This window comes from Capricornis sumatraensis, chromosome 23 (assembly GCF_032405125.1).
Source record: "Capricornis sumatraensis isolate serow.1 chromosome 23, serow.2, whole genome shotgun sequence".
NCBI classification, from domain to species: domain Eukaryota; kingdom Metazoa; phylum Chordata; class Mammalia; order Artiodactyla; family Bovidae; genus Capricornis; species Capricornis sumatraensis.
In genome coordinates, this window is record NC_091091.1 from 35715538 (window position 1) to 35732473 (window position 16936).

General features: G+C 33.2%; 1 protein-coding gene across 1 annotated transcript in view; it reads left to right on the forward strand.

Moving 5' to 3' along the window:
- Nucleotides 1–16936, forward strand: part of ATRNL1 (attractin like 1) — a 785280-nt gene that overhangs the window by 55757 nt on the left and 712587 nt on the right. Inside the window, exons 6-8 of the mRNA XM_068961441.1 lie at nt 8702–8876; nt 11877–11964; nt 15589–15844. Of these exons, the coding sequence (XP_068817542.1) occupies nt 8702–8876; nt 11877–11964; nt 15589–15844 (519 nt within the window). The remainder of the gene's footprint in view (nt 1–8701; nt 8877–11876; nt 11965–15588; nt 15845–16936) is intronic.

Below are 16936 nucleotides of genomic sequence, written 5' to 3' on the forward strand. Positions count from 1 at the left end.
AACTCCATGAAGTAAAGAATAATTATGTTTTGATCATCTTTATATCCTCAGCATCTTCTCTAGTGCCTGTTGTATAGTAGGCACTCAAATTGTTTTCTATTTTTTCTTAAAAGAATGAATTAAAAATGTTTAGTTTGCCTGTTTAGTGCTATGTGGATGTTCAAGTACAGATGTTTCAGTAGACTAGTACTCCAATAAATTATGAAATTTACTTGATAAATAAAACATAATTTTAAATATTGAGGTGAACATTTGAATTTGAACTGTCTGGTCAGGTACTTTCTTTCTGTCCTTTGGTTTTAGATTGTAGTATTTGCCATTGGGTGGCAGTGTTGACTACCAAAGCATGCACTTAAGACTCCATGGCATTTTTCAAGTTGTAAAAACTTGATGATTTTGTTTGTTTTAGAAAAACAGGAAATCTTTTATCTCAGATCCATGAATATTTTATCATAAATTATTTTTTTCAGGGTTGGTCATGTAATGTATTAGGACATAGTTACTTTAGGATAGTGTGTATAAGTACACAGCATAGCTTACTTACATTTTCCTTTAGAAGTTTAATAAAGGGAGAAAGAAAAGAGACATTTAAACTACACTAAAATTGACTTTAAGATTTTTTGACCTGATAAGATAGAGTTGTCATCAATTGATATGAGGGAGACTTTAGGAGGAAGATCAGTTTGAATTTGGTATGTTATGTTTGAGATATCTTTTAGAGGTTTTAGAGGAGATGTTGAAAAGGCAATTGGACTTCGGTAGAGAGAGGTCTGTACTGTTTGGGGCTGACTGGCTTAAAAACATTAAATTGGAAATAGTTGATACCGAAAACCATGAGTTCAGCTGAGATCATGAAGGAAGGGAGTACAGAGAGAGAATGGAACAAAGGCCTGAGTTGTGGGTTACAACAAAATTCATAGACTGTTCTGTGCTGGACAGAGGTTCGTTGCTTATAGAAACTTACCTAATGTAGAAAATCTTAAAACCACTTATTTTATTGCCTCTGGCTTAGACGGGTAGGGTAGGCAGATCCTGTCCCCAGTCCCATCGCACTGTATTTATCATTTTCAGAACCAGTCTGTAAAGCTTTGTTTCAGGCCTTTCACAACACAAAAACAGTAATTGGAGAGCACTGATCTTTGCTAACAGAAGGACAGTTCCTTTTCATACTGTAATAGCATCATTGACCTAAACTGGGAGAACCACGTATTCTTGGAACAGACCTACTGTAGTGATTACCGCTCACACAATTCATTGTTTTATAACATTCAGATATTGTCAGAACAGCTGTGGACGTTTAAACTGCACTAAAATTGATAAGTCCTTTGGAGATTGGTTTTATGGGCCTTGAAAATGTTTAGAATACTTTGGATACAGAACCCAAATCAGATTTTTCTAACGATGTTAGAAGATAGGACGCTTGTAGCAGTGTTATCTCATTTTGCCTTTTATTGTAGAGAATTTCAGATGCAGTGCACATATTAGATCACAGGACCATTTCTGGAGTGATTACAGTAAGTTACGTGTACTGCTCTTCACATCTCCATTCTCAGCATATTTTTTCCTTTCCTATTAGCAATTCAATTTCTTTTTGGGCAATTGCCTTTCACTCATTGCGAGTAATCTTGATGCAATGATAAATCCATATACCTACCCATTTTAAGTGTAACTTTTCAGCCTCTTTTAAAATTCTTTGAATTTCCCCATATTTTTTCAACAAATTCCCATTTTTCCTTAATTTCCCCAAAACGAGTTTCTGTGGCTTACAATCAAAGAAATCTGATATATAACACTAGAGATACTATTAGAAGACAATTTGTATTTTCTGTTAACGAGATCTATTTAAAATATCAAAAGTTCAGTATAGAGTTATTTATAGAAATGCAGCTTAATGAATTGTGTTGATATAGTTCAAAGTTAGCAATGTTTATTTAATATTTCCTGTTGAGAAACTACAAAAAGAAAATAAATAAAAAATTTGTCCTTAATATGTTTCACCTTAGTAGTAAGATAAGTATTTTTTTCATGATGTCATAGATTAAATTTGAATTAAATATATGAGCCAAAACTGTATCCAAAAGAAGTCTAAAACTCTGAAGCATGATTTTTTTCCCCCTAAACTCTTGTTTGACTGGGTTACTTTTCAGGTTTTTTTCCTGCTTTAAAATGATATAAAGGAACTCTATTCAGACTAATTCTTTTTTTTTTTCTGAGAAATCAAAGCATGCTGTTAAAATGCCAGTCAGTTGTTAGGAGAGATAAAATTTTACTGCTTGATTTTCCAGCCTGCATCTTTGTATTATAGCACTTAGAGTTTTTCTAGTAATCAGCAGTTAGTATATAAATCTATTCATAAAGTTAGGGGACCTTCCAGGAAGTGCTGTTTCACTCAGTTGAAGACTTTAAATTTATATCATTCTTTATGGAAGAAAAAGTATTTTATAAGATTTGTCTAAAGCAAATAAAATTTTTGTACTGATTTCCATTATCATATCAGAGATAGAGTCCCTTAGAAAAACTTTTCCAGTGTAAAAGAGAGAAGGAAGGAAGAATGTAATTCAGTAATTCTGGAATTGCTTTAGAAAAACTTTCAAAACTTTGTGGTACTTTATTCTGGGTTTTGTCGTTTGCAATTATTTCTTAATTGGATTTACCTGTGATTATAGAAATGTTTTCATTGTAATTTTACTGTTTTCTTTTGGCATGTATATTTATAATACCTAATAATGCTAGGCTTCATTAGCATATTTTGCCTGTAGACTTAATTATACTTAGTTTCCTTGTATATTGAAATGAGAGAAAAAACTTCATAATAGTAATATGTTTACTATTATGAAGCTTTCATAGTAATATTCAATATTAAGTACAGTTTCATTGTCTTTATTTACACAGGATTCTATGTTCTTTAGGTATAATCTCCATGATTAAAATGAAGTTTAGAAAAGTTAAATAATTTTTCCAAGATTTCATGGCTAATAAGTGGGAAAGCGAGGTTTGACTTCATTTTAATCTTTTGTGATCCTAAGGACATTTTCATTCTTCTATTCAATAAGTGAATACTGAGGCCAGTCATGGAGGAGTCGTAGGCCATCTTCAGGATTTTTATTTTTAGTGTGATAGCAAATCATTGAAAGATTTTGAGGGAATTGATAAGAGTAGATTTATATTTTTAATCTTTCTGGTTGCATTGTGGAGAGTTGAATGTGATAGGTAGAGAAGAAGAATAGAAATAAGACCACCAGTGTGGAGACTGTTTCAGTAATCGGGGTAAGATGGATGGTGGATTGGATAAGTATGGTAGTTGTAAAGGAAAGAATCTGTGTGAAGAGACTGGTAGAGTTGATCGAATTTAAAAATGTTTATAATTGGTAAAGTACAGACACTGAGACACCAACCAATCAACAGGATCCTGGATAAGCCATGCTATGTCAGGCATTACCCGTTTAGTTGTCTTTTGTGAAGAGTCTGGATTATTGCAGATGGGGCCAGGGGAACTTGGAAGGGGAATACCTGGTAACCTGCAGCATCTACTTAATCAGTGAAGTAGTTCCATATTTTGACAGTTGGAAAGGCTGTATTCCTACATACCTAATGAATGTCAGTCCAGGATTTGTTGGATATGGATATGGGAGAAAAAGAGAACTCAATAGCTCTAAGATCTTTGTCCTGAACAACTGGGTGAATGGGAGTACTGTTTACTGAGATGGTAAACATAGGTGAAGGAGCAGATTTGGGAGGGAGGCATCAAGATTTTAGGTTTGAACATATTAAGTTTGAGATGATTATGAGACATCCCAGTGGAAATGTCATGTCAGTTCAGTTCAGCTCAGTCATTCAGTTGTGTCTGACTCTTTGCGACCCCATGGACTGCCGCACGCCAGGCTTTCCTGTCCATCACCAACTCCCAGAGCCTACTCAAACTCATGTCCATCACATCAATGATGCCATCCAACCATCTCATCCTCAGTCATCCCCTTTCTCCTCCTGCTTTCAATCTTTCCCAGCATCAGGGTTTTTTTCCAGTAAGTTGGTTCTTTGCATCAGGTGGCCAAAGTATTGGAGTTTCAGCTTCAGCATCAGTCCTTCTAATGAATATTCAGGACTGATTTCCTTTAGGATGGATTGGTTGGATCTCCTTGTAGTTTAAGGGGACTCTCAAGAGTCTTCTCCAACACCCCAGTTCAATAGCATCAGTTCTTCGGTGCTCAGCTTTCTTTATAGTCCAACTCTCACATCCATTCTTGACTACTGGAAAAACCTTAGCTTTGACTAGACTGACCTTTGTTGGTAAAGTAATGTCTCTGCTTTTTAATATGCCATCTCAGTTGGTCATAGCTTTTCTTCCAAGAAGCAAGCATCTTTTAATTTCATGGCTCTAGTCAGCATCTGCAGTGATTTTGGAGCCCCTAAAATAAAGTCTGTCACTGTTTCCATTGTTTTCCCATCTATTTGCCATGAAGTGATGGGACTGGATGCCATGATCTTAGTTTTCTGAACGTTGAGTTTTAAGCCAACGTTTTCACTCCCCTCTTTCACTTTCATCAAGAGGCTGTTTAGTTCTTCGCTTTCTGCCATAAGGGTGGTATCATCTGCATATCCGAGGTTACTAATATTTCTCCCAGCAATCTTGATTCTAGCTTGTGCTTCATCCAGCCTGGCATTTCGCATGCTGTACTCTGCATATAAGTTAAATAAGCAGGGTGACACTATACATAGGTAGTTTAATTTTGCGTCTAGAATTCAAGAGAGATTGTAAGGATGGAGATATAACTTTGAGAGGGATCAGAGTATAATTCTACTTTGGGTTATAGAGTAGCCTCAAAAATGTGTCTCTCAGCAGCCTGTCACTAGTGCCAAAAGTTACATCATTAGAAATTCATTTGTGCTCTTTGGATTAACCCGTGGAAAAGGTAGCATATTAAATATTTATGAAAACACACTGTAACTTGAACTAGTTTAGTACATCTTTTTTAAGAGAGCTGTAATCTACTTACCTTGAGGAGATTCCCATATTAATTGATGAAAGTTATACAGGGAGAATTATGCAGAGATAGTCCATAAGTGTCCAGATAATAAAGTGGTAGATTTTTCATGGATATATTTTTATGAAATGGGAGTCTTGGATGGCCTTAAATGATATTTAATGGGTGGTGGAGCCTTTGTGTGTATAATGCATTCTTTATAGTTATTTGTGTTTTAAACTAATATTCAGTACATAAATTTACTCTTTAAATCATTTTAGTTGTAGAGTACAGGAAACTACAAATTAAGACATCTAATTTTCCTTAAAATTTTAAGTCATATTCATAAATCTTTCGTTCTGTATATAATCATATTAATTTAGAGTAAAATAATGACAATCTGTAGAGTTTGGCTGTTGACCATTCCTTCTAATTACTGCTAGAAGTTACAGAAAATACAGTAGTAACAAAGACAGGAAAAAGTTGCTGTTTTGCATAGAAAAGTAGATATTCCAGATTGCACAGTAAAAATTTTTAAAATCTCTAAAGTCCAATTTCTTGTACTAAACAATATTTATCTTAAGTAAGTTAAATAAAAAATTTTAGTTATTAGCATTAGTTTCCTATAGTTGATGTAACAAATTACCACAAACTTGGTGTCTTAACGGGGGCTTCCCTGATAGCTCAGTTGGTAAAGAATTCACTTGCAATGCAGGAGACCCCGGCTCGATTCCTGGGTCGGGAAGATCCCCTGGAGAACGGATTGGCTACCCGCTCTAGTGTTTTTGGGCTTCCCTTGTGGCTCAGCTGGTAAAGAATCTGCCTGCAATGCAGGAGACCCCAGTTTGAATCCTGGGTTGGGAAGATCCCCTGGAGAAGGGAAAGGCTACCCACTCCAGTATTCTGGCCTGGAGAATTCCATGGACAGTCCATGGAGTCACCAAGAGTCGGACGTGACTGAGGAACTTTCACTTTCACTTTGGTGTCTTAACATATATTTATTAATCTCTTAATATTTTGGAGGTGAGAGGTCTGAATCGGTTTCACTGAGCCAACATCAAGGTGTTGGCAGGGCCACACTCCTTCTGGAGGCTCTTAAGAAAGAATCTGCATCTTTGACTTTTTTAGCAATAGAGTTGCAATGCCTGCTTTCCTTGGCTTTTTCCCCTTCTTCCATCTCCAAAGCATGGAGCACAGCATCTTGCTTCAGTGGTCCTGTTGATTACTCCTTCTGTAGTCAAATCTCTCTTAGAAAGGCATGTATGATTACATGACGAGCCCACTTGGTTCATCCAAGATAACTCCCCGGCTCAAGATCTTTAACTTAATTATGTTTACAGAGTCCCTTTTGCCAGATAAGGTAAGAGTCATAGATTCTAATGATTAGAACCTGCTTTATCTTTGGGGCTTATTATTTAGCCTACCAGAAGCTTGCTCTGAACTATTTTGTTTTAGTGTGAACTTCATACATGATTATTGATTTAAATATCTTAAGAAGTTTGCATGACATTATTCTCTATCAACCTCTGCCAGGCAAAACTATGTATTATTTGACTGTTTCCAACTCTGTGCCTTTAGGCAGCAGACTTGTTTTTAACTTTTTATTTAGAAAGAGTTTCAAATTTATAGAAAATGGAAAGAACAGGGATTGTACAAAGAATACACAAGTGCCCTTTACCCAGATTAACCTATTATTAACATTTTATACTTTTTGGTTTATTATTCCTGACTTAAATCTACATTTTTATTTTAAAGAAAACAGCATTTAGCATTCAGACCAGTAGGTATACCATTTATGTGTAATGCCCATATGATCTTATTTCTTTTCAGTTAAATTAGAGGTTGGCAAACTTTTCTGTAACAGACCATATAGGAAGTCTTTTTGGCTTTGTGAATTGTATGGTCTCTCTTGAAACTGCTCAACTCTGCTGAGTATGGCAAACGCAGCCTTCAATAATACTTAACTGAGTGAGCCTACTGTGTTCTTACAAAACTTCATTTACAAAAATATGTACTGGGTTGGATTTTGCTCATGGACTGTTGTTTGCCAACCTGAGTTAAAAGAGGTCCAGTGGTTTAGAATTGTAACTTTAACTTAAAAAATATCAACATGTTCCTTTAATTTCTTTGGTTACTAAGGTGTAGTTCACTGACTTTTCACTTAGAAATGATAACATTTTCTGTACCTGATTTAAAAGATTTTTTTGTTATCAAAGAGATGATCTACCTAATTTTTACCTGAAAAATACAGACTCATAGAATGTAAACCTTGAAAAGGACTTTGAAGATGAATGAATGAATGCATGGGTGAGTGAATAAATAAGCAAATAAAAACTGTAAAGGTTAATATTTCTGAAATTAGGGTCTGTTTGGATGTTTTAAAATTTTGTGATTCAGTGATGATCTAAAACTTTTTTGATAAGAAATCATTACTTTCATAATTGTGTAAAAATGCTACTTGATTGCAGTGCCAGCATTTGTGTTGACTGTTGAATTAGGACCAAATAGTATTCTTATTATAGGCTAAAAAAAATAATAAAATGTACTGATACCATTGTGATAAGTGGAGGTCAAATGATGTTAGGGTCTATTTTATAAATTAGAAAGGTTTGTAAATGGTAGATGAAAGAAAAGTGCTGTGAGAATGATTTTGTCAAAATAATACAGGTATCTTAAAGTGTAAAAAAGGTGCTATAGCATTAATATCATTTCCAACTGGAGTCTAATGAATTACTTTGAGCAGAACAACATCATCCATCATTTTAAGCAAATATTAATTTTACCGATTTTATAAGCTTTTTATGAACATAATTTATAAGCTTATGTTAATTTTATATTTATAAAATAATTTTGAACATAATGTATTTCTATTAGTTTCATTGGCGTTAAAATAGTTTATGAGCCCTTAAATTTGATGAAAATAAGTATATTTCCATTAGGAGCATTCCTTCCATAACTCAAGTTTGAGAAACACTGATCTAGCCTAGTTGTCTACATTTTATAGATGATGAACCAAGACTCATGAGCAACATAGTGAATATGGATAGGAAAAGACAGTGTTTTCAGCTTGTAATACTTATCCTGTACTCATTAATAGTTTTTTAAAATTACGCATAATAATTTTTTCAGTTTATGGACAGTAAGCCTCTCTACCAATGCCAAATTTGGTTGTCCTTAATAAGAATGCTGCTAAGAAAAAATGTAATTTTTATTTTTGTGTTTCTTTAATATAGTTGTAAACAGAAAGTGCTACAATTTACAAATGCTTTAATTTCCACTCTCTTTAAAAAAATTAAATATTTATAATAACTCTTAGGAAATATTTCTGTTTTATAGATGAAGGCTTGATGATGGCAGAGGTAAACAGACTTTCCCAAGGTCACACTTTTAGTGACAGAACTGGGGTTTGAGTACATTGTTTTCCATTCTCATATTCAAGTAGAATATTAGTATACTAAAATAAATCTGAAATTTATATTAAAGAATTCTTTCAAATTGTGATATGTATTTGAACATATTCAAGCCTAAATTGAGTATATGATTTTTTTTCCTCCTTTAAGCATTACATTTGCTGTTAGAGTTTTTCCTGTAAGTTATATTTCAGACTATTTCTTATGTACATTATATTTATTAATATGATGAGCATTGAATTCTTAAATTCTCTTAACCCATATATTCTATTTCTGTAGTCTAAGGTCTTTGTTTAATGCATTGCATTGTTTGATTTTTCTTTTAAATAGGTCCTGATTGTTCTTTGAATGTTCCTTCCACTGAGTCTTACTGGATTCTGCCAAATGTTAAACCCTTCAGTCCTTCCGTAGGTCGAGCTTCCCATAAAGCTGTTTTACATGGGAAATTTATGTGGGTGATCGGTGGATATACTTTTAACTACAGTTCTTTTCAAATGGTCTTGAAGTAAGTTTTTTCCCCATATTTTTACAATCTGTTTTTTAAGCTGGGTATTTTTGGATAATGAAGACTATCCTAAATGTCTTATTGCTATGCTAATTTATGAATGGTGGTGTTTGTAATAGTATCTGTTTTCCACATGGGACTGATTTGAGAATATATAAACTCAGTATATCCGAAAGTTATTTGTCACTGTGCATATATGTTTGTTCTATGTAGACATTTCTTTAACTTTCTAGAGTGCTTTTATTAAATTCTGAATAAGAAAGTATTAGCTGTAAATAAGGCCAGGCCAGGCCTATATTGGCCTTTGTGAATCCTGGTCACCTTTTATTTTTTCAGAATGAAATATAATTACTTATATAAAAATACTTTCAGGTTTTTTTCCCCTCAAATCTTAATTTACCTAAACTTTTACTCTGCATTTACTTTGCAAAGTTTTATTGATAGAGTGGTACCAGTGTTGTAAAATAGGTTATTGATTTACTGTGAACTTAATGGAGATTGTCCTTTGCATGATTGGATGATAAGGAGAGTTGCATGAATGCCAGCTTTATCTGATTTTTTTCAGCTGGTGATTGTATTTTATGAACTATTCAATAAAAAAATAAAAGAGGAAATAAGAATAATTTGATTATCAGTGTTGTTTTCAGGGGTCACATTCATAATATGTAATAACTGGTGCAACTTGGGCATCAAGCAGTCGGAAATGACCTTGGACAGTGTACCATATGGTGTATGCCCCAAAAGGCTTGCTGTATTTAGCAGATAAATATACAGGACACCCAGTTAAATCTGAATTTCAGATCAACAGTGAATACTTTTAGTATGAATAGATCTTTTGTAATTTTATTTTTCAGTTTTGTCTCGAGTGTTGCATGGGTCATACTTATACCAAAAAATTTGTGGTTTATTTGAAATTCAGATTTAGCTGAGCATTCTGTATCTATAAACCCTAATTTCTGAATATATTAGCCCTATTAATTTGGGGGATTAAAAAATTCTGTATATAAGGGGAGATTCCTTTAAAACTATGATTATGACTGGAATTACAGTGTAAAATAAATTCTGGAGAGAGGGAAGAAGAATTTTAAGTAAACATTTTAATAAATGAAGGATAACAATATCCTTCAATATCCTGTAACAATAAATGAAAGATAAAATATAGTAGAAAGAACTGAAAGAGAATTGGTAGGATTATTAAGATATGCAAAGAATTTGAGGAACTGAGATTTAAATGTGTAAAAGAAAAGGAAATTAGTCTTGATTCATGAAAATGAAAAGTTTGTGAAAATAGAGTGGAAGTTTGGATTAAATTGTTGTGGCATTTGCAAAGTAAGGTTGTGAAGACAGTGTAGTTGTCAAGGAAACTTGGACATCTTAAAAGTTTGTATTCTGTACAAGTTAAATAGCACATTTTAAATTAACTGATGAATTTTACTGATATTCTCCTAAACATATATTTTCTATTTGAACCAGATAGGTTTTTTTTGTTTGTTTGAAACCTGTTTCTTTTGGTTACAGTGTTTATGTAGTTTTGTAGTAAACTAGAGGTATAAAATTAGAAGTAACTTTGTTGCTGTTTTCACAGGTTAGAGAATTTTTTTCATTATTCTCAAAGGTGGTTTAGTTGTAGGTGAGGATGTTTAAAAAGCTTTTTAGAAGTGATGGTGTCCCTAATAAGTTGATTAATCTTCTATAATAGAATTTAATTGAGGTGTACATGTTACATTTAAGACAAATTATTCAGTAAATGATGCAAGAGTTCTGTATTAGTGTCTATTAGAGAGTATTTTACAGAATATTTATTCGTTGACTTTAGCGAAAGTTAACTTGTAATCATGGGCCTAGCAAATTGTTTTGAACACATTCTGTGCTTAGTATTTGGAATATGGAACATCTCAGGTGGCTCAGTGGTAAAGAATCCATGTGCAGGGCAGGAGATGTGGGTTCAGTCCCTGGGTCATGAAGATTCCCTAGAGAAGGAAATGGCAGTCTACGCCAACATTTTTGCCTGGGAAATCCAATGGACAGAGGAGCCTGATAGGCTATAGTCCGCAGGATTGCAAAAAACTTAGTGACTGAACAATACAGCTTAGGATATATCACTGGATATGATGAATGTCCTGTCTTTGTTAGTGAGGAAAGATAGACAATTAGAAAAAAATTGTAACTAACGTGATAACAAGTATACAGGACTTCATAAGTGGTTCAGTGCTAAAGAATCTGCCTGGCAAGCAGGAGACTCGGGTTTGATCCCTGGGTCAGGAAAATCCCCTGGAGAAGGGCATGGCAACTCACTCCAGTATTCTTGCCTGGGAAATCCCATAAACAGAGGAGCCTGGCGGGCTACAGTCCATGGGGTTGCAAAGAGTCAGACATGACTTACCCCCTGAACAACAGCAACAAAATGAGTTATGTATATGCACATCTATCCACAGACAGATATAGATAGATAGCAAAATAGATAGCAGGGGTAAGCAAATTAGGAATGCTGAAGAGCAGGGCATTGCAGTTATAAACACAATGGTTAAAGTAGGCTTCATGAGATAGATGAGAACTGAGCAGACTTGAAGGAGGGCAGACATTGGTGGTGCAGGTATCTGGAGGCAGAGAAAAGAGCCAGACAAAAGCCTTAAGGTAGATGCTGCTTGGAGATTTCAAGAAGCCACAAACAGGCCCATGTGACTTTAAAAGTGTAGAACTATTGTTTAGGTTAATCAACTGGTTCAAATGATTAAGCTGAACAGAATAATTCCAGTAATAAATAGCCTAGTCAAGTTAATGCATATTACATATTTAGATGATTGAATCCTAATTTAGAGTAGGTATATGTTGAATGAGTCTTTATTAAAAATTTCTAATATGGTGTATGAAATTATGAGTTTATTTGTGATTGTTTTTGAATTTAATGAATATTTAAATACAAAGAAAGCATATGCAAATTAAAAAAGCTAAAATGAATCTTAGCTTATGAAGTTATATTTATTTTCTTCTTGTTTTTAGTTACAATTTAGAAAGCAGTATATGGAATGTAGGAGCTGTATCAAGGGGACCTCTCCAGAGATATGGGCATTCTCTTGCTTTGTATCAGGTATGGATCCTGCTTTAAATTTTAATCTTATTTTTTTTTAATTAGCCTTAGAGAAAAAAATACTAAATCTCAGATTTATTTCAAATACTTAATGAAAACAAGAGATCTGATGAATCACAACAACTTGAAGTGTCAGATTTTTTAATACTATTTTAGTAAGAAAATAGATTTTAATGCTATCCTTCATTGAACATGGGGAGAAAAGAAGATTGACTTTTTGTCCATGACTTAATACCTTGTCATCAGATCATTCACTTAAAAAATTTTGATAAAATACACATAACAAAAGTTTACCATTTTACCCGTTTTTAACAGTACAGTCCATCTAGTGGCGTTAAGTACATTCAAATTGTTGTACAGTCATTTCCATTATTTCCAGACTCTTTTTTCATCTTGTAAAACTGAAGCTCTGTACCCATGCCCCCACATTTCCCCCCTTTCTCAGCCCCCGGCAAACCACCCTTCTGCTTTCTGTCTCTGTGAGTTTGACTATTCTAGGTACCTTATGTAAGTGGAATCGTATAGTATTTAATGATTAATAAATGACTGGCTTATAGAATCACTGGCTTATTTCACTTGGCACAATGTCCTCAAGATAATCTGTTTTATAGCATGTGTCAGAATTTCCTTCTTTTTTTTAAAGGCTGAACAATATTCCACTGTGTGTATATGCTACATTTTGTTTATCCATTCATCCATCAGTGTATACTTGGTTTGGTTTCACCTTTCTGGCTAGTATCAATAATGCTATTATGAACATGAGTGTACAACTATCTGTTCAAGTCCCTGATTTCCATTCTTTTGGATAGTCAGAAGGGGAATTCCTAGATTTAATGGTAATTCTATTTTTAATTTTTTTTGAAGAACTGCCATATTGTTTTTCTCCATTGAGCATGCTATCCTCCATTGAACATGGGGAGAAAAGAAAATTGACTTTTTGTCCATGACTTAATACCTTGTCATCAGATCAATCACTTAAAAAATTTTGATAAAATACATATAACAAAAGTTTACCATTTTACCCATTTTTAACAGTACAGTCCATCTAGTGACTGTACTTAATTCAAATTGTTGTACATTCAAATTGTTGTACAGTCATTTCCATTATTTCCAGACCTCATTTCATCTTGCAAAACTGAAACTCAGACCATTTTATATTCCTACCAACAGTGCACAAGGATTCCAATTCCTCCATATCCTTGTTAATACTATTTTCTATTTTTCTTTCTTTCTTTTTATTCAAATAATAAAATTCCTAATGAGTATAAAGCAGTAATGTAGTTTTGATTTGTATTTCCCTAATGATTTATGATGTTGAACATCAAGTGCTTATTGGCTATTTGTATGCTTTCTCTGAAGAAACATATATCAAGTGTTTTGCCCGTTTTTAAGTTTTTCTCTTTTTATGGTGTTGAGTTGTAGGAGTTCTTTATATATTCTGGATTTTATCTCCTAACTGGATATATGATTTGCATATATTTTCTGTCATCCTTTGAGCTGTCTTTTTACTTTGTTGATAGTGTCCTTTAATGGGCAGGTTATTAATTTTGAAACAGTCCAGTTTATCTGTTTTTTCTTTCCTTGCCTGTGCTTTTGGTATCATTTCCAGTTTTGTATGAAGGTTCCAATGTCTACACATTTTTACCAACACTAGTTAGTGCCTTTTTGATTATAGCCATCCTAATGGGTATGAAGTGGTATTTAATGTTTGATTTGGCTTTCACTGTTGACTAACAATGTTAGTAGTCATGTGATTCTTTTTGGGTATTTGTATTTTCTTTGAAGAAAAGTCTGTTTAAGTTCTTTCCCCATTTTAAAATTATTGAGATGTCAGAGTTCTTTATATATTTTAGATACAGGTCCCTTATTAGATATGTAATTTGCAAATATTTCTTCCCATTCTCTGAGCTTTTACTTTCTTGGTGGTGTTTTTTCAAGCACAGAAATTTTTAACTTAGATGAAATCCAATATATATACTTTTTCTTTTGTTGCTTGTGATTTTGGTGTCATATCTAACAATATGTTGTCAATCCAAGGTCATGCATGTTTAGCTTGCATCTTCTCTAAATGTTTTATAGTTTTTTTTGGCTTTTACTTTTAGGTCTTTGATACATTTTGAGTTGTTTTGTATGTTCTGTGCAGGAAGGATTTAGGTTTACCCTTCTGCATGTAACTATCTTGTTTTCTTAGCCTCATTTGTTGAAGAGACTATTCTTTCCTCATGGAATGGTCTTGGCACTTTTGTCAAATATCAGTTAGCTGTAGGATATGGATTTTTTTTTCTGGACTCTCAGTTATGTCGATTTATGTGTTTATTTTTTCTAGTAGCTTGCTATCTTAATTACTTTTGCTTTGTAGAAAGTTTTAATGTTGAAAAGTGTTAATCCTCCAATTTTATTTTTCTTTTTCAAGGTTGTTTAAATATTCTGGATCTCTTGCAATTCTATTTGACTTTTGGAATCAACTTGTCAGTTTCTACAAATTTGGAATTTTAACTGAGATTGCATTGAATCTGTAGATCAGTTTGGCGAGTACTGCAGTCTTAACAATATTAAGTCTTCTGATCCAGGAACACAGGATGTCTTTCTATTAATTTAGGTCTTTTAACAATTATTTGTAGCTTTCACAGTATAAATTTGGAGTTTCTTTTGTTAAATTATTCGTAGTTATTTTATTGTTTTTGCTGCTTTGTAAATTGAATTGTTTACTTAAGTTCATTTTTGGATTGTTCACTGAAAGTGTATAGAAATATAAATTGATTTTTTTTGTACATTGATCTTTTATTCTGCAGTGTTGCTGAAGTCAATAACTCTAATTACTTTTTATTTCTTAGGATTCTCTATATACAAATTCCTATCACCTACAAACAGAAATATTTTACTCTTATTTTCCAATCTGGATGCCTTTATTCAGTTTTTGCATATTTGCTCAGGCTAAAAATCTTGAGTACAGTGTTGAATATAAGTGGCCAAAAGCAGGCATCTTTATAACTGACCTTGGTGAAACATCCAGCCTTTTATAATTAAATACAATATTAGCTTTGTGTTTTTCTTAGGTGCTCTTTATTAGGTTGAAGAAATTCTTTTCTCTTTCTAGGTTATTGAAATAATAATGATTTATATATCATTCATTTCAATCACATATGATTTAATGACATATGATTTTTATAATTTATAAGTGCTCTAAAGTATCTGCTTATAGCCATGAGAAGTGGTAATAAAAATGTACTCCATATAATATATACAAATGTGTCTACTTTTCTGTGGACAATGCTTGATGAAAACGGTGAATGTCTATACTGCACAAAGCAGTACAAATAGATGGTAAAATTCAAATGTAACAACTAGGGACTTAACAACTAGGATGGTTAATTAACCATATAATTTTTAACTAAAACACCTTAAAGTAACTTTTTGAAAGTGTGGCTTTCCCCCCATCTTGGAAGTAAAAGAATTAATCATCATTGCTCATGTGTTCCCATTTGATTTTTTTACACATAAGAACTGTGTCTTATGCATGTTGTGAGCAATTACTAAAATTTACTGTTTAAACATAGTCTTTAATTCATGTATCTTGATAAGATATAAATATTTTATGTAGTAACATAGGTTTTTAATTTACAGGACAACATCTTTATGTATGGAGGCAGAATTGAAACAAGTGATGGCAATGTCACAGATGAATTGTGGGTGTTTAACATACACAGTCAGTCGTGGAGTACAAAAACGCCCACTGTGCTTGGACATGGTCAGCAGTATGCTGTGGAGGGACATTCTGCACACATTATGGAACTGGATAGTAGAGACGTTGTCATGATCATAATATTTGGATATTCTGCAATATATGGTTATACAAGCAGCATTCAGGAATACCATATCTGTGAGTTACTTTGAACATATAGCTATACTCTTTTTTTATTGGTTGAGAATATTTTTATCTTTAATAGAATAGTAATTTGAACTTATCAAAATGATTAGTTATTTGAAATTAGAATTACAAGCCAAGGACTAGTATTTTTTAATATAAACTTTTAAATTTTGTGTTAGATATTGCCCTATAATATTTATCTTCTTAGCTAAACGTGTGGAAATGTTATAGACACATTTTCTAAGGATTGAGAATGTGTATTTTTAAGTATGAAAAGTTCCAATAGATGGTGCTATTTCTTTGGATTTTACTTACGAACTGAGAGCTAAAATTAACCCAGTTATCTTTACTATGCATTCCATGACTTCAGGATTTTTCATTTTTCAGGGTTTTGTTCCTAATCTTATTGCAGTATCTCTGTGTATGTATTACTCTTCTGAAGTAAGCTTCCCAAGAATCGTCTTTTGGCTTCTATGAAAGATGATATCTGATGTGTGAAGGTGACTGGGACAATCATATATGACTTTCTCTAGTATACTCTTAAATATTCTAGTTTATTTTCCTGGTACTTTATTTCTTTGAATTCTTTATGACATTTTCAAACAGCTGTAAGCTTTTTTTTCCCCTTAATTTGTCTACAAATATGTATTTACTATGATTGCTATTTAGATTCAAGAACGTACTTCATCTCTAGTTCTGGCCAGAATTATGAACTCAAGTTTTTGGCCCTTTTGTGTATAGATAACTTTATTCAATTATTTAGAGTCCTTGTGCAGTCTCAGTGAGAAGACTCATTTGCAGATCACTATTAGCAGCAGCAAGAGAGAGCTTGTATGTGCAGAAAAGGACTCCCTCCTGAATACTCCACTGTTTCGCCTGCGGTCCTTTGACGTGATCTCTTCTTTTTCATCTCAAAGTGCAGCTGGGCTAGAATTGGTATATATATCCTCTTTACTTCCTATTGCCATTTCCTGATTTTACTCCATCCTCCCTGAAATCACTCAGCTTTGAATCTTCTGGCATCAGACTGTACCACCTATTACCTCTTCTTACACTCCTCTCTTGTTCCTTTGGTCACTGTGCTTAATTCCTAGAAGAATATAG